Below are 19,836 nucleotides of genomic sequence, written 5' to 3'. Positions count from 1 at the left end.
CTTTTCTGCCTGTAAGAGCCTTGGAGAATGTCTATAGCCCCATTAGCTCTTCTCTGTGCATCCCGCAGAAGGCAGGGTCTGGAAGTCATAGCATAGTGCGGAGGGCTCTTGCCTTGCATGCAATCAACCGGATTCTATCCCACATATGGACCCCCAAGCCCTGCCAGGAGTGATTCCAGGGTGCAGAGCCAGGAATAAGCTCTGAGCACCTCCGGATGTGGCCATAAATAAAATAAAATAAAATAAAATAAAATAAAACATGAAGGCAGGGTCTGGAGAGAAGGAAGTAGGACTCTGCCTGGTTCTCCTCATGGGATGTAGGGTCCATTGTTCTGGGGGAAAAACTGAGGCTCCATAATGCTTGGGGGTAGAGTTAGGCTTTCACGAGGAGGGCAGAATCTGGCCGTATGCGTTCAAGCCCCTACATGCGTGGCTTGGCGCAGCAGGGAGCGTGAGGCTGAGGGCCTGTCTGGCCTCAGCTGTGAATGGGAAGGCCGCTTCTATGAGCTGGGTCCCTGCCAGGATGAAACACACTTTTCCCTTCCGCTCCTCTGGGGGCTCCCCTTTAGGGTCGGGGCAAAGGGGGGCTGGGGGAGGGCTCCATCTGCTTTCTTGCTGCTCTGTCTTTCCTGCCAAGGCGTAGGGATGGGACTTCTGCACAGCTGGCCCCTTCGAGAACCTTCCAGAAAAGCAAGGGAGGTGGGGAATCAGAAGAGCAACAGGGATGAGAAGTACTCTCAAGGCAGCTGGTGGCCCCTGTCTGGAGTGAATCTAGGAGTAGATGAGTGTCCCCCAGAACTGCCGAGGTTTCTCAGGACCCCTGAGCCTGGAAGTGGGTTGGAGACAATGAGAGGTGGGAGTGGGGTGGACCCCTCTGGCTCTGCTTATATTCTGGTAAACCGCCACTGCTGCCTTAACTTCAGTTTCTCCTCTAGAATAAGAAAAGAGGACAACAGACTAGGGGAAGCAGAGGGTTGGGTCAGGTAACTCATCCCCCCAATACACATAACCAACTGAGTCATGGGTGGTAAAGCCTCAGTTTCCCCATTGTGAAAAGGACATGAGTACACATCCTGGGAAGCCCCAGGACAGCCCTGCCTAGCAGGAGGTACCAGGTGGCATTTGGTCAGTTCTGGGGGTACCTTGGAAGCAGGAGCTATGGGCCGTGGGAGTCTGGAAGGGCTGGAGGGTGGCCTGAGCATGTGTGGTCAGCAATCCTCAAGCTGACACAGTCATCGACATATCTGCCCCTTGAGGTTGGGGCCAGAAGTATCCAGGGAAGCAGTAATAGCCTGGGGTGCCTTTGAGGGGTGCTTTCTATTTACTTAAAGAAAGCATGTTTCCAGGGGATTTGGGTAATTTTTTTTTCTTCAAAGGAGGCAGGAGGTGGAATAAATTGGGGAGCCAACTCTAAGGGGCACAAGGGTATGATGGGGGGGGGTGCCACTTGGTCCCTGTGAGAGCTTTGGCAGGAGGACAGCCAGCTTCTTGCCCTGCCCTAGGAGGGGGCCATGAAGCCCGGTGTCCACCTGCTCATTAGGAGGCCCCCTTTGACTCATCAGATATACCTGTAATATGCCCTAGCCCTGTTGTCCCTCCCTGGCATCAGACATCTACGTCTCCAGCTTGCCCCCTAGTCACTAGCACCACAAATACCCACAGAAACCCTGGAGCCCACCACATCTCACTTTTGGCCACAGCTCCTCCAGATCACTCATGGCCTGGTGGAGCCCACACCCACCTGCTGGAGGCGGGCCACCTGTTTTTTTTCTTTTTGGTGGGGGCATACTCAGAAATGCTCAGGGGTTGGTTCTACATTTAGGAATTACTCCTAATTCCTCCCCTGTGGTGCTCAGGGGACCATATGGGATGCTGGGGATGGAACCTGGTTCTGCCGCATACAATGCAAATGCCCTATTCACTGTACTCTGGCTGCAAGCTCTGTGGGGTCATCTGGAAGTCATTCCCTGCCCTGCTCCAGCCCCTAAATTCTCCTTTAAACTGCCTCTTGCCCCAAGCAGTGAGCCCCACTTTGCCTGGTGATGTCTTTCTGTTCCGTCCCTAATAGCACCAGTCTCCCGGACCTAACTGAAAAGTTGCTCCAGCCTCCCTTGCAGCCCCTGAGCTCACCCAAGCCCAGCCAAGACACAGGTACTGGCTGCCTCTGTCCTGCATGAACTACCACATGCCCCTGCCCCTCCACAAAACCTTGGGCTATTGTCCCCATCCACAGTCCACATGGACAGGACCACCTCTGCTCACCTCTGCTTCTTTAACTGCCAGTGAGATGTCTTCCAGCTCCCCAAAGGTCTTTCTCTGTTCCTAGGGTGCAGGCAAGTGGAACTGTTGACATTGCTCCCTAGGAACATTTGGGGACCCTGCTGAAGCTTCAGGGGAGGACAGAGGGAGGGGCACCCCACCATGTCTCCCTTCCAGCCCTCTGCTACCTGGCTGGTTGCCCCAGTGCCCAGAGGTGGGGCTGGACACGGGTGGGGCTGCCTGACCAGGAGAGCTTTTCTGGGCCTGTGGAGACAGAGCCCGGTGCTTGTTTTAAAAGAAAATAGGCTCACAGCCCCTATTTATAGCTAGAAGCTGTAGTGTCAGACAAAGACAGACAAGGGGTGTTTGAGGCTCCGCAGGCTCCCCACAGCATGGTTTGGGGGGGCCTTCCCAGGCCCCTGCCCACTTTCTCAGCCCCCAAGAAAGTGCCTGTGGGATCTTGACATTCTCTGGACAGGATGTAGCCTGGGGGGGGGGGCGGGCAGGAGGACTGGGACTGGAGAGGGGAGTTGGTCAGGCCCCAGAGATCCCAGGATAGAGGTGAGTATGGCTTCAGCTGGGAAGATGAGGGTCTGGGGGCAGGTGGGCCTCTTGAGGGAGCTGGATTGGGTGAGAAAAGGAGCAGAGCAGAACTGCAGAACTGAGCAGACAGACATAGAGAGGAGAGACAGACAGGGAGATGCAGGAAGAGAGACAGAGACAGGGAGAGAGTGAGATGAGGGAGAGAGACAGAGATGAGGGAGAGGCAGAGATGGGGAGAGACAGAGATGGGAAGAGATACAGAGATAAGTGAGAGGCAGAGATGAAGGAGAGATGAACTATTGGGACCCAGGAAACATCCCAGAGCTTCAGGAAGAGGTCTGACCAGAAGCTGCTGGAACTGGGCATCTCTGAGGCCTTGTCCGCTCCTAGCCCTGGGGCTCAGGGCCCAGAGACCTTGTTCTTGGCACACTGTGGGCAGGAGGCCCATGTCTGTGCAGAGGGAAGAAAAACTGGGGGACAGGTTGAACACTGGCGCCCTGGGCCCAGCCTCCAGGAGACTACCAAGATTGGCAGGGGGTGGTGCCAGGCCATGGGGGCAGGCCTAGTGCTGGATGTACTGAGGCTCTGGCCTGGGCTCCCACCTCCTGCCAGCCCCTGACCAGACCCCTCCTGGCTTTGCTCCGGGGGGCCCCAGGGTGTCTGGGGCATGTGTGTCCTGGATTTGCAACACTGCTGGTGACTCATGGAGTTAAAAAAGGCACAGCTTTGAGGGTGACTCAATTGGCCCATGGCCTGGGCGGGCCGGGCTGGCACATGAGGGTGGTGGGTCTGGGTTTATTTTTGGCGGGTTGGGTTGGGCTGGGTGTGGAAGTTGGGACCTGGGGGCGGTGGGGATGGTGTTCCCTGAGGCTCCAGATCAGGAAAGTGGAGGGCATGAATGGGGCGTTGAGCTTCCTTTCAGCCTGAAGCCTGCAGTGGCTCTGAAGAGAAGTAGAGGACTCCCCTCTGCCCCCCCTCACCTACCCATTACCCTCAGTCCTGTTCTTAGGAGGCTGGAACTCAGCTTGGTAGATTTTGCACAGAAGTTCAGAGAGGGAACAACATCTTCTCCAGGCCACACAGCAGGGACAGCCCCTGCCAGGGACTGTCAACAATGGAGGGACAGGGTTTGTATTCCCCCAGAGCTCAGCTGGGCTCCAGATGGGTGGTCAGAAGCACCCAGTCAACAGATGCCCAGCATGGCCTGAGCGGGGGCAGGAGCCTGGTTTCTAACTGTGCACATGTGGGGAGCTGGCCTGGTGTGCCCGTCTGTGTATGGAGAAGGGTTTTCTCTAAGGGGTGAAGGTGGAGGATACCCCTGCCTACAGGGATCAACCCACAGTGCCCAGCCTCTACCCCATCACAGGCATTTCTGGGACCCACTCAGGTCTCAGACAGATGAGGACTCAGAAGCCACCGACAGGCCTGGGGGGGTGAAGAGGCCCAAGCGGACTTGCTCCTCACTCCTCAGGGTGGATTCCCCACGTATTCCCCACGTAGTTCTGTGGCTGAATGGCGGGAACAGGGCTCACAGCTCATGTCTGTACCTTGTCTCTGAAGAGGATCCCCAACGGTGGACAGAAAGCTGGGAGTAGGGCACCCAATGGCATCAGAGAACCTCGTGCTCCTTCTCATCCTCCTGCCTTCTGTATCTGCTGAGGGGCAGAGGCTGGGCTGACCTTGGGTCTTTGCTCATCATCTGACTGTGGCTCTTGGCTTCCAGACCTCCATCCAGATTAGCACTGGGGCCCATCCTGGTTCTCCTCATAGCACAAGAGGCATGTGGCCATGAGCCATGTAAGATTTTTTGTTTTGTTTTGTTTTGGGGCCATACCCAGTGACACTAAGGGGTATGCACTTAGAAATACCCCTGGCTATGCTCAGAAATTGTTCCTGGTTCAGGGAACCGAATGGGATGCCGGAGATCAAACCCAGGTTCGTCCTGGGTCAGCCACGTGTAAGGCAAATGCCCTACCGATGTGCTACTGCTCTGGCCCCGCCAGGTAAGATTGTTTTCACCCAGGGGTCTCCAAGTGGTGTTTGAAGAACCACACAGTAGGTGCTCAGACAAGACCTGATTCCTACCCCTTTGCGCTCTCTCAGACCGACAGAACTCCCGCGTTCCCTTTCACACCAGTCTCTGCCCCCAGACTCTCTCAGAACATAGCAGTGCCAGCTTGGGGCCTTCCTCAGATCTGCCAAGCAGGACTCGAGAGGGCTGGGCATGGGGCTCGAGAGGAAGATGCAGAAAGAACTCCTAGCAGCCACAGAGGTTGGGGTGGGGCTGGCTGTGGGTTTATTAGATCCAGAGGAAGGAGTTATTCGGGCTTCTGGAAAGAAGACGTTGGGAGGGTGGAGTCGCTGACTGAGGTTGTACATGGAATATGGGTTTGGGGAGTGCAAGGGTGGGGTGCATTCTTCATCATTTTTTCTATTTATGTTTTTGAACCATACCTGGTGATATTCAGGGGGTCACTCTTTTTTTTTTCCCCCAGAGGATCACTCTGACTGCACTCAAGATTCACTCCTGGTGATGCTTAGGGAACTGTAGGGAATGCTGGGGATTGAATGCACGTCAGCCATATGTGAGGCAAGTGCCTTACCCTCTGTAGTAGTGCTCCAGCCTCGTCCTCAAGTTCAAAAAGCAGAAACCACCATGTGTGCTCACTTCCTGCCCCCCCAGGCCTGGGGAAGTGTCTGGGCTGAGAAATCACAGCAGTCAGGATAGAGGGATGGGACAGGAGCTCTCTTTCAGCTGCTCCAAAACACCCAAAAAGGGTAATTTGTGTTTCTTCCCTGGCTAGGAATGTGTGCGCGCATGCATCTGTGTGTTTGTGTGTGTGTGTGTGTGTATACGAGTATGTGCGCATGTGTGTCTGGATCCAGGCCTGCCTGGCTAGTGTCCAGCTGCAGGAGCGTTGGGCTGGCCCCAACACTGAGAACAAGAGGAGAGGCCAGGCAGGGCTGGTGTCGTGGGAATCGGAGTCCTGGGCCTAGGGTATTTATAGCAGCCCCTCCTGCGACCGTGGGGGAGGAGGCTGGAGGTGGGAACGGAAGTTGGCCTCTCTCCCCAGCCCCTCACTCTCTCCCTAGAGAGCCGTTTGCCCAGGACAAGAGCTCTGCTCAGCCAGTGGAGGAACTGAGTTGAGGGTTTCTGCTAGGACAGCAACAATGTATGTTTGTATATATGTATGCGTATGAGTCTGTTATGTGTGCTCATGTGTACCTATGTATATGTGTGAGTATGCCTCTATGTTTGTATGTATGCCCACAGGTGTCTATCATGTGTGTGTGTGTGTGTGTGTGTGTGTGTGTGTGTGTGTGTGTGTGTGTGTGGTGTGGACGTAGATGGAGGTCGGGGGCAGAGGCCAGGTGAAGGTTGGGGAGAATGGCCTAGAAGCCCTCAGAGATGTGGGGAAGGGCTCCTGAGAGGGCAGACCTGGCCTCAGCAGTTAGAGATCAAGAAAGGCTCCCAGCAAGGAACTGCTGGAGCTGAGGATGCGGAGCAGAGCCAAGAGCAGCAGCAGGAAGAGCTTGAGCAAGGCGGAAGGAGCCTGGGGCTGTGGATTTTTGTTTACTTTTTGCCACACCTGATGATGTTCAGGGCTTACTCCTGGTTCTGTACTCAGAGATCACTCCATGTGGGACTTGGGAGGCCATGTAGGGTGCCAGGGATTGGCTGAGTGCAAGGCAAGCATCCTGCCCATTACTCTTCTGCTCTGGCCTTCGAGAGGCCTGTGGATTCTTGTCTTCTGGCCTTTCTGGGCTCATCTGGACAAGGATCCCTTGCCCAGCACAAAGGTGGCTCCTTTGAGCAACAAAAGGCTCTCATCTGTCTGACTGCTCAGAGGGAGGTGGGGGGTGGGGTGTTGAGGCAGGAGGAAACTGACCATGGGGGACAGGCTGTGTCTGGTTCTATCTTTCCCAGGGCTTAGCATCTTCCAGGGAAATTTTCTTTTTTCAGCTGAGCTCATCTCTCAGTCTATTTCTGGTCAAAACCAAAGGGTCCATCAAAACCCCACTTTTCACTATCTATGGTCGTTTGCTCCCAAGTTTCTCTGGGTGAACCCCATGTTTTGCAGGCTTGGTGGCCCCTGCATGGAAAGACCTGGGGCTCCTGGAGCCCTGGTGATTGGGGGTGCTTGAGCCCCAGTCTGTATTCCCAAGGCGAGTCAGTGAGACTCACTAGCCACAGATGGAAAATCTGTTCTGGGGAGTCACTGGGCCTGTGGGTAGGGCCACACCCAAACCAGGGCATAGGGGAGGAGGGACCCAGCCACTCCCTGAGGACTTGTGACTCGTGGTGGGACTCTGTATAAGGAGCTGTCCCCCTATGAGTGGAGTGGGGAGTCCTGCAGTGAGGTCTGGGAGGGGCAAGGAAGCCCCAACCCATGAGAGACACACGTGGAGGGTGGTACATGAGTAGGTGGAGGCCTGGCTCCCAGATGGGGCCCAGACCATGCAGGGCTGGTGCTTCGACAGGCTAGGAACCCGCCAGGCGTGGGCAGTGGCTGAGCAGGAGGAAGAAATAGCCAACAGGATGGGCACTGTCCAGAACGTGGGTGAGCCATGCCACCGTGCTCCTTCATCACAGCCTCCGGAACTGAGACGAGTGTGGTTCCTTAACCACTCGTTTAACCACTCGTTAGTGATCAGAAGAGGGGCTGGGACTTGCTTTAAGAGAATTTGTGGAGCTGTAGTGATAGCACAGCAGGCAAGGTGCTTGCCTTGAACACCGGCAACCCGAATTTGATCCTTGGCATCCCTCAAGCCTGCCTGCCAGGAGTGATCCCTGAGTACAGAGCCAAAAGCAAGCCCTGAGCACAGCTAGGTATGGCCACCCCCAAAACAAAAGAACAAAAACGAAAAGGCAAGAATTTGCTTAGTTGTGAGAAAGTGTGTAGGTGGTTTGGAAAGGTGGGAACATCGATGAAGGGATATGGAGACAGGGCAGAGATGTGGGGGTATCTGGGGAGTCTTCTCTCCCCCAAGACATGTCTCCCCTGCTGGGGGCACTATTGATGGTAAAATTGAACACCTCTATCCTGATGTGGGGCCCATGAACCACCCCTCTTCCCTATACTTGGGAGTTAGGAAACTGCCTGGTGGAGCTGTACAGTATGAGCTCCTGCCCCCAGAGGACCCGAACACTGATTGGTTCCTCCAAGCCTCATTTGCAGGCTGGTGCCTTCTGCACTTTCAGCAATACCAGCAGCATAACCCACTCTGAGCTAGAACTGGAGAATGAGTGTTTTTGATTTGAGGGGCCATACCAAGTAATGTCTGGGGCCAAACTCTGTGCTTGGGTTCCTCCTGGTGGTGCTCAGGAACCACGCAGTATGGGCACTGAATCCAATCCATCCATGTACAAAGCCTGTGCTTAGACTATTGAGCCATCTCCTTGTCCCAGTCCTTGGCTCTTTCTCTCCTTCAAATAAAGACTATTGGGCCAGAGCAACAACAGTACAGCAGGTAGGGAATTTGCCTTTCATGCCACTGACCCTGGTTTGATCCTTGATGGTCCAACCCTGAGACCATCAGGAGTGAGAGCAGAGCGGAGTAAGCCCTGGCTTACTGGGTGTGGCCCCAAACCAAAACATGTTTTTAAAAAGGGTCTCTATAACCTTAAGGGAGATGTGGGGGGCCCGGAGAGATAGCACAGCGGCGTTTGCCTTGCAAGCAGCCGATCCAGGACCAAAGGTGGTTGGTTCGAATCCCGGTGTCCCATACGGTCCCCCATGCCTGCCAGGAGCTATTTATGAGCAGACAGCCAGGAGTAACCCCTGAGCATCGCCGGGTGTGGCCCAAAAACCAAAAAAAAAAAAAAAAAAAAAAAAAAAAAGGGAGATGTGGGGAGCTGAAGTGTCAGGGATGGAACTCAAAGTTTTTCACCATGCCAGATGTGCTCTACCACTTGAACTACCTCTCTGGACCCTAGAGAAAGACTCTCCATTTTAGAAGTTGCCACAGAATTGGACTCCTGCTGGGGAGCACTACTGAACTGCATGAGCCATGCTGGTGTTGGGGACAAAACAGTGAAGGAAGGAGAGAACCAGCGGGGACAGAATGGGGTCAAGTGCTGGACCTCAAAGCCCCCCCTTGCTCAGGTGCTCCTGGCAGCCCTGCACATCCTGCTCTTACTTTCTCCCCAGGGGCCACCCAGCCCAGGTCTGCTAGGCAGCGGGCTTGGAAGAGGAGGAAGGAGGCGCCCCCGCTGGCCTGTGAACATGTACAGGGGCACAGTTGTGCGCACCCCAAAGTGTGCGTCAGGCTTGTTCCCACTCCCCTCCCTGCCCCCCTCCTGGGCAGTACGCCCAGTTCCGAGACGCAGCCTGTACACTTCCTCTGTGCCGCACACCCGCTCCTCCAGAGGCATCGCCCACCTGGCGTGCCCCCTCCGCGGGCTGCCCGGGCTGGCAGTACTGAAAGGCGCCTCTTGTCCTCCTGGCCCCGAGGGCGGCTGCACGTGGAGAGGGGGGTTCAGTTATCCTTGGTTGTGGATCAGCTTTTCCAGAGTCTGTGAGAGCCGTGGCCCCTGCCCTATCAGTGGCAGGGTGGGGGCAGAGGGGCCTAGGGTAATGTGCACAAATTCAAGGCAGAGAGGTTGTCTCCACCACCTCTGTCCCCACACACCATCCTCAGACGCTCTTCTTGGCTCTATTACCTCTCTGCCTGCTGAACCCCTGGTCCATTTCACCTTCTGCTGTTCAAAGGCAGCTTGTTTTTGTTTGGGGGTCAGGGTTCCTCCTGGCACTGTGCTCAGGGGTCACCTGGTGATAGTATATTGGATTATTCCTTACTTGGTATTCTGCAGCCACCCTAGGGTGGATTACAATTATTGATTAGAGTAAGATCAGTAACCCAACAGAGGGGATCATATGGGACACTGGGGATGGAACCTGGGTTGGTCATGTACTGTGTACTGCTGTACTATGGCTTCGATCCTGTTCTGCCAGACATGGGAGAGGAGTTGGAGCCACAGGCCAGCTCCGTTGTGCTCCTTGTGGCCTTGGGCTGTGCTCCATAATGCTCCTATCCATGTACCATTTCTCCACTCTGCCCCTCTGCCCAGGACCTCATAGATGGCTCATCATATGAACATGGCCCCTGCTAAGCCTAGAAGCTCTCTTGGAGTGGGCTGGGGACTGTTCTTGGGAAGTTGATTCTTCCTTCCTTTTGGGACAAAAGCTTCATGCTTCCTCCCCGAGCCTCAGTCTTCCTATCTGAGCAACGGGATGGTGATACTCCTGACATGGATACGGGAAGCTAGCATAGCACACTGTCCCTGAGATTTGGGGTGTCCAGGAGGGGGCCTTCCTCAGGTGAGGGCTACCCTGGCTGGCAGAAACCAGCATGGGGCACTAAGCCAGGCATGGTGAGAGAATCAATTGGTTGGAAGGGTCTGCCCAGGAGGAGGGAGACCAGCTCTTCCACCTCCTCCTTGTTCCAAGGCCTTCTGAGAGGCAGGTTCAGCCGGCACACCCCTCTGACTCCATGCGGTTTTCCTGAAGCCTTGTCTGGCCAGCAGGGCAGGAGCCCATGCCTCTGTGTTTCCATTTAAGGCCTCTGAGACCTAGTCCAGTGGCTCTTCCTGGCACCAGGCTACTGGCCATCCCACCTCGGCTTGTACCCTGTCTTCTTGTGCCCACCTCGGTCTTTTCTCAGACCTGCCTGCCTGTCATTGTTTCCTTCACACCCTGGTCTGCCTCAGCCCTCCTCTCAACCCCTCTTCCCATACTCTGCATCTGGAACTTTGCAGGGCTGCTGAAACCTTCATTTGCTTTACTGCCTTCCCTGAGTCCCCATCCAGCCCCCACAGAGTTCACTGTCCCCAGAACACCGCACACATCCATATCGGAGGAAAGGGGGATGCAATCTCGCTGCCCCTGACCCACTCTCCAGAGGCCCAGCCCATCACCCACTCCCTGAAACTTCAGAGAAGGGGGTCCCTAGGGACCAGAGCCTCCCCCCCCCCCCCCCCCGGCTCCAGCTCTGACTCACCCTCAATGTGGGGTGTCCTCCCCTGACTCATTTCCCTTCTGAGCACCTCTTGATGCTGCCAGTTAGAGCCCATCATCCTATGTCCTGGGGAGCTAGGTGGGTCTGGGCCCAGGCAGGAGGTTCGGGTCCAGCCAGCCCCGCCCCTGCCCCAGGTTGCTCCTGGGATGGCTGGCAGTTGTGGGCCTCAGCAGCCCTGATTCATTCTTGGGTGAATGGGCCCTGGGGCCAGCACTTCTGTAGCGTAGTGAGGCACGCAGCACTGGGCTGCCTCAGGACATAACTTCTCCCACCATTCAGTGCTGGAACAGGAGGTGTGGCTGGGCCTCAACCCTCAAGAGGCTTGAGAGAGGGTGGGTGTCTGGGCACCCACCAGGCCTTACGGTGGGGGAAACTCTCTCCCCATTCCTCTCATTCAGCCCTCCCCCTTCCTAGCAGGGGTGGCCGGGGTAGGGTGCGCTTCTCAGGGGCGTGCAAGGGCTTTGGGGAGCCCAGACAGTATTGGGGGCTCCGCCAGCTGTGCAGAGCCACATCAGGGCCAGTCTTAGGTGGGGATGGGGAGCCGTGGTTGGTGGGAGCACTCAGGCACCCCAGTGCAGGGAGGGGAGGCCAGCCAGGAGTGGACCCCTGCTCCTAGCCTAGGAAAGTCCCACCTGCCAGGCTGCCAGTGTGGGTGCGTCTGGCTCTGCTCACCTGCGGATGCGGAGTCCAGTCGAGCCAGCAGAGCCAAGGTTACGGCCAGGGTCAGGGCCAGGGCCAGGACAGGGGCCCTGGGCGCGGGCTGCGGGCCGCAGCGCATCGCGTCGCGTCGGGCTGGGCAGGGCGCGCAGGGAGCCGGTGGAGCGGAGCCCGGACGAGCCGAGCTTGGACGCCTGGACGCCTGGACGGCAAGAGGCCAGCGGCAGGCGGTTCTGGCGGGCTGTGGCACCCGGGTGTCCCAGCTGCAGTACTTAACTCAGGGGGCGGAGCAGGCGCCTCCCGCGCTCTGGTTTCAGGCCGGGGCGCCTCGTCCCCTCCACTCCCCCCACCTTCTTAAAGGGCCCAGCTGGGCCGCCCCAGCCAGGACCCTTACTTACTGGGTGGCCAGAGCCCAGCCCCGTCCTGGACGTCGATTGTCCAAGCCTCAAGGAACCCCAGATGCAATGAGCCTTGACCCCACTGACCAGACCCCAAACCCTCTCTGGGAAGGGGCAGACCTTCCTCCCTCCACTGCCAGCCCCTCCCTTATGCCCTTCAAAGCATTGAGGGGAGGGGTCTGTCCCTACCCACGGATGCCCACCAGTGTTTGGCACTTGACAGACATGGCCTGCCCCCCTTGATCAGTGCCTTGATCCTTGTCCCGCAAGGCCACAGTTTCACAGTTTGTCAAGGAGACTTGACAGAAATGCAAGACTTTAAGAGGAAACCTCCACTCCATGGCCTCAACTGGCCCCAGGCGAGCTCTGCCAGGCCAGGGAGGGTCACTCCTACCTAACCCGCTTTTATAACGGAAACTGTAGCTCAGAGCCCCCAGGTGGGGCCAGCACAGCGGCTCCGGCTCACAGTGCTGGAATCTCAGCGTCCCAGGACTGGCTTCGAAAATCTGGCCCTGGATTTAGCTCCTACCTAACAGTTTCAAGCTGGGGCCCTTCTGGGTTTGGCTCCCTCCCAGGCTGCATCGGTCGGTCCCAAACAGGAGGAGAAAGGGTGATGTTGCTGAGCTTCCAGCGAGAGACTCAGCCTGCTGTCTGCCTCTTCCAGTGCGGCCGGGCTGGGCCGGGCTTCCTTGGTTCTACCAGGAGGGAGAAGGGCACCCAGGAATGCTCTCCTCTCCTCTCCCTTCCTTCTTTTTTTGGGGTGGGGCCACACCCCTTTGACACTCAGGGGTACTCCTGGCTATGCGCTCAGAAATTGCCCCTGGCTTGGGGGGACCATATGGGACTCCGGGGGATCGAACTGCGGTCCGTCCTACGCTCAGGCTTGCAAGACAAACACCTTACCTCTAGTGCCACCTTCCTCTCCCTTCTTTCATTGGAACCTCCCAGCCACCAGCTCTTCTTTCCCTCTGCCCTTCGAAGCCTTAGTGAAGGACCCAAGAGATAGGGTAGGGTGCTTGCCTTGCACTCAGCATACCCAGGTTCCATTTCCAGCACCATAGTCTGGTCCACCCCTGTCCTGTCTCCAGTGGTCTCAACACAGAGCCAGGAATAAGCCCTGAGCACGACCAGGTGCGATTCCCCAAATAAAAACAACAACAACAAACAACCAAACCACACAAAGTGTTGGTGAGAGGGGTCTGCCTTGTCCGGAGCAGGAGAGAAAGCCGTCAGTGATTCATCCTGCTTCAGCCCCTACACTCCCCACCTCAGCTCACTTCATCTTTTATCCCTGGCCAGCAATAGATACCCCCAACCAGATATGTGGAGCTAGGAAGTTGGCCCAAGGGGCCAGAACACAGTAGAAAACCAGGGTTCCATCTCCAGTACTGCATGGTCCCTTGAACACTACTGGGAGAGACCCCCAAGCACACAGAGCTGGGAGGAGCCCTGAGGACCACTAGGCCCCCCCAAGGAAACCAGCAAAAGACTCCCTCGCTTAGGCACACAGCTCTTTATGGTCTGCAGCAAAAGTCAACTCCATTATGCAGATGTAGAAATTGAGACTGAGACAGTTGAGGGACTGTAGCAACTCTGCATAGGCTAAGAGGTGAAATAAAGTCTTTTGGGCACTGGGCAGTGCTCAGTACATACAACCTGAAGGGATTAAACCCAGGTCTCCTGCGTGCCTAGCATGTGCTGTAACCTATTGAGCCATCTGCAGGCCCCCAGCCAGATCGTTTTACAAATTCAATTTATTATTCTGAGGGTCTCCCTTATGGTGTTTGGGGAGGATTAGTTCTGCTAATATTCCAGGAGGTAAAGGACTGACAGTTCGGTAGTTTTCAGGGGTCACCTGATGATCATATTAAGTGGGATCATGAGGTGCTGGGGATTGAACTCTGGCCTTGTGTGTGCAAGGCATGCTGTGCTCCAGCTCTCTGACCAGCCCACTGTGAAGGTGTGGATGTGGGTGATGCTAGCAGGCATGGGGCGTGAACTGAGGCATACAGACCTAAGTGTAGCTCCCAGTTCTCCTGCTTGGCTGTCCAACCCTGAGCAAGCCCCTTTACTTCTGTGTATAAAACTGGGATTGTGGTGATGACATACTTTCAGGTAGTAGCATAGGGCCTGACACACAGCAGGCAGTCCCTCAGGCTTGAGCTTGTGCTTTGTTTGTCCTGCGTGTCCTCAGTTTGCAGACAGCTTTTCCTGTCTCTCTCCTCCCTCAGTGGAAAGTCCAGCCTTCTGAGAGTTGAATTTTCCCGCCAGAAGCAGTGGCACACAGTGCCTGGGTGGACTCAGAAACCCCTGGCTGCTGGTCCATGAGAATGTTGCCTCCCTCAGTCCCCCTGGGGACTCTGCTGGCCAGTGGTGAAGAAGTCATTGATCTTCCTCTCCTTTCTAGCATTTTCTTCTCCCCAAGGCAGGGAGGCACCTGGTCCTTGTTAGGGGCTAATTACTGGCTAAGTATGGGTCCAGGGTGTGCCCAGGGGGGGCTTTGAGAAGTGTTTGTGCAGAAAAAGAGCTTTCTTTTTAGGAATGAAAAGGGAAGGGGGAGGAGACTCTCCTTTTTTTATGAATCAATAGCTTCTCGGCACTTCCCACCCATCCCATCTGCCCTCCTTCTCTGCCAGCTCTCTTCCTTCCCTTCTCAGCTCCCCCCTTCCCATCCCCACCCACACATGCTCACACACCACTACTGGGAGTCGTTTGTCTGTCTGGGAGCCCACAGACCACAGAATTCCCGCCCACAGCTGAGATGGGAGTGGAGTCAGGGCTCAAAGCTCAGCACTCAACCCTCCCCTGCCTTGTTGCTGGAGGGGAAGAGAAACATGGCTCAGAAATCATGGCAAACAGCCTGCCCAGAGCCTCTGGCTAAGCCACTCTCGCTGGGGCCTGCTGCTTTCCTGGTTTAGAAGGCATACATCAGCTCTCTTGAAAGCCTGGGGAAGCGTGTGTGTCGGGGCACCTGTGTTCCTGTTTCACTGATGAGGACAGCGAGGTTCCCAATGGCTGGGGCCCGGGCATGCAAAACTCGAACCCCAGACCAGGAGGACTGTCCTGACAAACAACTGTCAGAAACTTGGGGCCCTATAGGGATGGAATGGTAGTACAGTAGGTAAACATTTGCCTTGCAAAAGCTGACACAGGTTCAATCCCTGTCATCCTATATGGTCCCACAACCCTGCCAGGAGTAATTCCTGAGTGTAAAGTGAGGAGTAACTGCTGAGCACTGCCAAGTGTGGCTCAAAACCAAGAGATAATAGAAAAGGAAGAAAAAAGGAAAGAAAGGAAGTAAGAAAGGAAGGAAAGGAGGGGTGGAGGGAAGATGAAAAGAAAGGGAGAAGGAAAGGAAGAAGAAAAGAAAGGAAGAAAGAAAGAAGGAAGAGGAAGAAAAGGAGATATGGTGGGAAGAAGGAAGGAAAGAAAGGAAAAAGGAAGAAAGAAGGGAAGAAGGAAGGAAGGAAAGAAAGCAGGGAGGGAGAAAAGAAGAAAGGAAGAAAAGATAAGGGAAGAAAGAAATGAAGAAGAAAATGCCTGTCTCAAATACAGGCAGGGGATGGCAACGGGGGGGGGGGGGAATGCTACACTGGTGAAGGGGGTGTTCTGTTTGTGACTGTAACCCAACTATGATCATGTTACTTAAATAAAAAATATTTTAAAAAAATAAAAAAGAGGGGCCGGCGAGGTGGCGCTAGAGGTAAGGTGTCTGCCTTGCAAGCGCTAGCCAAGGAATGGACCGTGGTTCCATCCCCCCGGCGTCCTATATGGTCCCCCCAAGCCAGGGGAGATTTCTGAGAGCTTAGCCAGGAATAACCCCTGAGCATCAAACAGGTGTGGCCCAAAAAAACAAAACAAAACAAAACAAAAAAAAAAAGAAAGAAATGAAGAAGGGAAGAAGGAATGAAGAAAGAAAGAAGACGGAAGGGAAGAAAGAAGGAAGGAAAGAAAAAGGAGGAAGGGAAGAAAGAAAGAAGAAAGGAAAGAAAAAAAGGAGGGAGGGAAGAAGGCAGATAAGAAAAGAAAGGAAGAAGGAAAGCAAGAAGGGAAGAAAGCAAGGTGGGAAGAAAGAAGGAAGAAAGGAAGAAGGAAGGAAGGAAAGAAAGGAAGAAGCAAGCAAGTTGGGCCTTTGGGCTCAAAGACCATTGATATGAGCTATGCCTGCTCAGCAGGCTCCGCCTGGCCCCTTGGGGGGTGTCCCCAGAGACTGAAGCCTTGTCCTGAGCACAGTGAGCCAAGCCTGGCCCTCCTTCCCTTGCTGCCTTCTGACCTTTGCCATGATTTCCCTAGCCTGAGTTGGTCAGGTGGTCAGGACTACATGATCATTCCCATCGTTCCTTGTCTCTCCAGCCTTCCAGCTCCAGGAAGTCCTCAGCCCTCCTCCCTCTGCCATGATTTCCCTTCCCACCTGCCCAGAGTGGTGCTCTCTGCTATCTAGCTGGAGCAGTAATGCCAGGTAAGGTCCATCTATCCCCAGCCCTTCAGCCTAAGCACTTCCTAGCAGAGCCAGGACAGAACAAAGAAGGGTGCTCATTCCTGCCGTTGGATTGTAAGAGGGCTTGAGATGCCACATGATCCGATCTGCCTCAGTTTCTCCTGCCTCTGGGGGAAGAAGACAACAGAGGCACCAATATGGACCCCCCCCCCCACTCTCGCCCAGTACAGACTCAACTAAGTCACTTTTCCTGCTCGTCACTTTTCCCCTCAATGTCCGCGCTGGCAGGGCTGTGCCTCTGTCCTGCCCTTGGCTTGGAACCCAGAGTGCCTCTGTGTTTTGCACCCTGCCTGCCTGTGCCCCACCCAGGGAGCTTAGCCAATGCCAGCTTGTGGGCAACTGGGGGGGTCCTTGTGCCCAGAGGGGCGGTGCTGAGCTGGCATTTGCTCTCAGGGAACTGGTTCATGGCCACTGGGTACCGGCCACTCCCTGCAAGAAGGCACTCCTGGGCCTTGTCCCCCACCCCATCCGGGTGCCGGGACCTTGCAAACTCGAGGTCAGGAGCTCTGGGACTAGGGTCGCAGCTCCAGGCCTCCCCCAGGTGCCTATGAGGGACGGAGGGATGAGTGATCTCGCTAGCTTGCATGCCTGACTGGAGGCAGCCTTGGGGCTCCTCCAAGTGTAGGCAGCCAGGCTCCGCGGGGGCGGGGTGGGTAACATGCTCCCTAACAATTACACAATTCAGGAGCTGCTGAGTTATGTTCACTGTCTTCGGGAGCCACTGTGGACATGAGGTCCGGGCCTCCACCCAAGATGTCCTGGAGAGACAGGGCTGGGTGCGATGGAGACCTATAGGGACCCTCTCAGAGTCTCCATGCTGGGGCAGTCACTCCTCTCCCACACCACATCCATGAAGGCTTGTGGCTTCACGGTCTGACCAGCTGGTCCCAGCTGACTCCCCTGGGCCATGCTATTTCTAAACAGCGAATCTGCGGTTAACCCTTGCAGTGCTCCACTGCTGGCTTTCCAGCGGCTGCAGAGCACACCTTCTAGAGGAGCTGGAACGAGGGGATGACATGCTCAGGATACAGCATGGTGCAGGCCCCTTTGGGGATTGGGGTGATAGTGTCCAGAGCAGGAAGAGAAATGCCGCTCAGTGTGAAGTCTGAGCTTGCTGCTAGGTTGTTAGGAGCTGTGGCCTGGGCTTGACTGGGCTGGCTGGTTGGGAGGAGTGCCGGGTGAAGAGGCAGGAGTCTGGCCCTCTCGGAGCTGTCCTGTGCGGTCTCCAGTGAGTCTCTCATTGAGGTTCCTTTGCCTCCTCATCCAAGAACTAAAAACACCTTCTGCCAGGTGGTGAATGGTGGATGGCAGAGTTGTGGTTGAGAAGATGGCTCTTGTGAATGCATGGCTCCAGGTACCCCTCAAAGACAATACCAAATTAGCAGGTGGTAGAAGGGTCCAGCCTTGTGGACTCAGAAGGGAGGTTCCTGTGGCCCAGATCATGTTCCTGTATGTCCACCTTGCCTGGTCACCTTTTGTAGCTCTGAGTGGGCCCAGCCAGTCTCCAGGATGGCAGCCCAGGTCCTCAACCCTAAAGCCAACACTAAAGCCCCCATATTGCACACACTGACTAATGCACCTTTGTAAAAATGATGGGGTGTGATGTGATTCTGTGGGAGAGCACAGGGCTTGTGTGTGATACCCAGGGTACTTCCAGGCTCACCTCCCACTGGAGCAAACTTGATGGTCTGCACAGCACTGCCCACCAGAGGGACTTACAACATCTGCCTGGTGCTTTTCTGACTGTGCTGTGCTGCTCAGGGCTGAGCATAGTGGGGAACTGGGGTCTAGCACCCACCCCCAGTCACAGTGTGGGGCTTGTTAGAAGTGCGTCTGTCAGCCTCAGGCTGTCAGCCTTAGTGCCTTTAGTGACTTGCTTCCTTGCAGAGTTGGGGCTCAAATTAATGGCAAGTACTTTCCTCTGAGCCACCTCCTCTTCTCCTATTTTATGTTTTTGGGCCACACCCAAAGTGCTTTCTGACCGCAGAACTTACTCCTGGCTGTATGCAGGGTTTAGGAGACCCAATGGGGTGCCAGGGATCAAACATATGGGTCGGCTGCTTACAAGGCAAGCACCCTACTCTCTGTACTCTCTTTGGCCCTGGACTCTTCTAAATACCTGCTGACTGTGATGATAAAAGTTTGATTTTTATCTATCTATCTATCTATCTATCTACCTATCTATCTATCTATCTATCTCTCATCTATCTATCTATCTATCTATCTATCTATCTATCTATCTATCTATCTATCTATCTATCTATCTATCTATCTCTATCATCTATCATCCATCTATCTATCTATCTATCTATCTATCTATCTATCTATCTATCTATCTATCTATCTATCTATCTATCTATCTATCTATCTATCTATCATCTATCTATCTATCTATCAATCATCTATCTATCTATCTATCTATCTATCTATCTATCTATCTATCTATCTATCTCTATCACCTCTCTCTATCTATCATCCATCTATCTATCTATCTATCTATCTATCTCTCATCTATCTATCTATCTATCTATCTATCTCTCATCTATCTATCTATCTATCTATCTATCTATCTATCTATCTATCTATCTATCTATCTCTATCACCTCTCTCTATCTATCATCCATCCATCCATCCATCTATCTATCTATCTATCTATCTATCTATCTATCTATCTATCTATCTATCTATTATTAGCCCATGTTCTTAGGCCACACCCAGCTGTGCTCAGTGCTTACTCTTGGCAGGCTTGGGGGACCATATGGGATGCCAGGGATTAAACCTGGGTTGCCCATGTGGAGGGCAAATGCCCTCCCTGTTATGCTATCACTTTGGCCTGTTATTTTTAATTTTTGTTTTTGGTCACACCCACCATTGCTCAGGGTGAGCATTTTCCTGATTCTGTACTTAGACATCACTCCTGGTGGGACTCAGGGAACCATATGTGGTGCCAGAGATTGAACCCTGCGAGACATGTGCAAAGCAAGTGCCTCATCCACTGAATTATCTTGCTATCCCTAAATGTTTTTTCCTTTTTTTTTTAAGCACCTAGATCTTGAGGAAAACTTGTTAGCAGGCCACAGATCACTGATACAAACTTGTAGTTTAAACACTGAGCCAGACCAGGCTCCTCTGTGTCCAAGAAAGCAGGAGTCTAACTCATGAATCAATCCATTCACTCCTTCAATACATATTTCTTCAGTATGTACCATGGGGCAGTCACTATCCTAGGGGTTGGGGGATGCCATAGTACCTGACAGGACCCTACCGTAAGGTGCTCACAGGGATCCTAGAGACTTGGCCCTCATTGGACAATGTGGCAGGATAAAAGAGATGTCTACAGTGGGCCCTGGTGTCCAGTTAGGACACTTGACTAGGTGCAGGTACCATCCACTGAGACAAAATGGGTGGGAGCAGGGCAGGGACCTGGTACGAGAACAGTTTGGGCATTTTGACTGGAGATAC

The 19,836-nt window shown here is 54.4% G+C and overlaps 1 protein-coding gene across 1 annotated transcript in view; it reads right to left on the bottom strand.

Moving 5' to 3' along the window:
- CSPG4 (chondroitin sulfate proteoglycan 4) overlaps positions 1-17,034 on the bottom strand; it is a 42,730-nt gene extending 25,696 nt beyond the window's left edge. Inside the window, exons 1-9 of the mRNA XM_049782728.1 lie at positions 16,968-17,034; positions 11,494-11,680; positions 9,115-9,262; positions 8,944-9,021; positions 7,221-7,476; positions 2,687-2,745; positions 2,263-2,322; positions 1,143-1,194; positions 426-563 (exon numbers count right to left, since the gene is read on the bottom strand). Coding sequence (XP_049638685.1) covers positions 426-563; positions 1,143-1,194; positions 2,263-2,322; positions 2,687-2,745; positions 7,221-7,476; positions 8,944-9,021; positions 9,115-9,262; positions 11,494-11,680; positions 16,968-17,034 — 1,045 coding nt within the window. The remainder of the gene's footprint in view (positions 1-425; positions 564-1,142; positions 1,195-2,262; positions 2,323-2,686; positions 2,746-7,220; positions 7,477-8,943; positions 9,022-9,114; positions 9,263-11,493; positions 11,681-16,967) is intronic.
- Positions 17,035-19,836: the final 2,802 nt, after the last annotated feature.

This window comes from Suncus etruscus, chromosome 1, assembly GCF_024139225.1.
Source record: "Suncus etruscus isolate mSunEtr1 chromosome 1, mSunEtr1.pri.cur, whole genome shotgun sequence".
Lineage (NCBI taxonomy): Eukaryota > Metazoa > Chordata > Mammalia > Eulipotyphla > Soricidae > Suncus > Suncus etruscus.
This window is presented reverse-complemented; position numbering and strand designations above follow the sequence as displayed.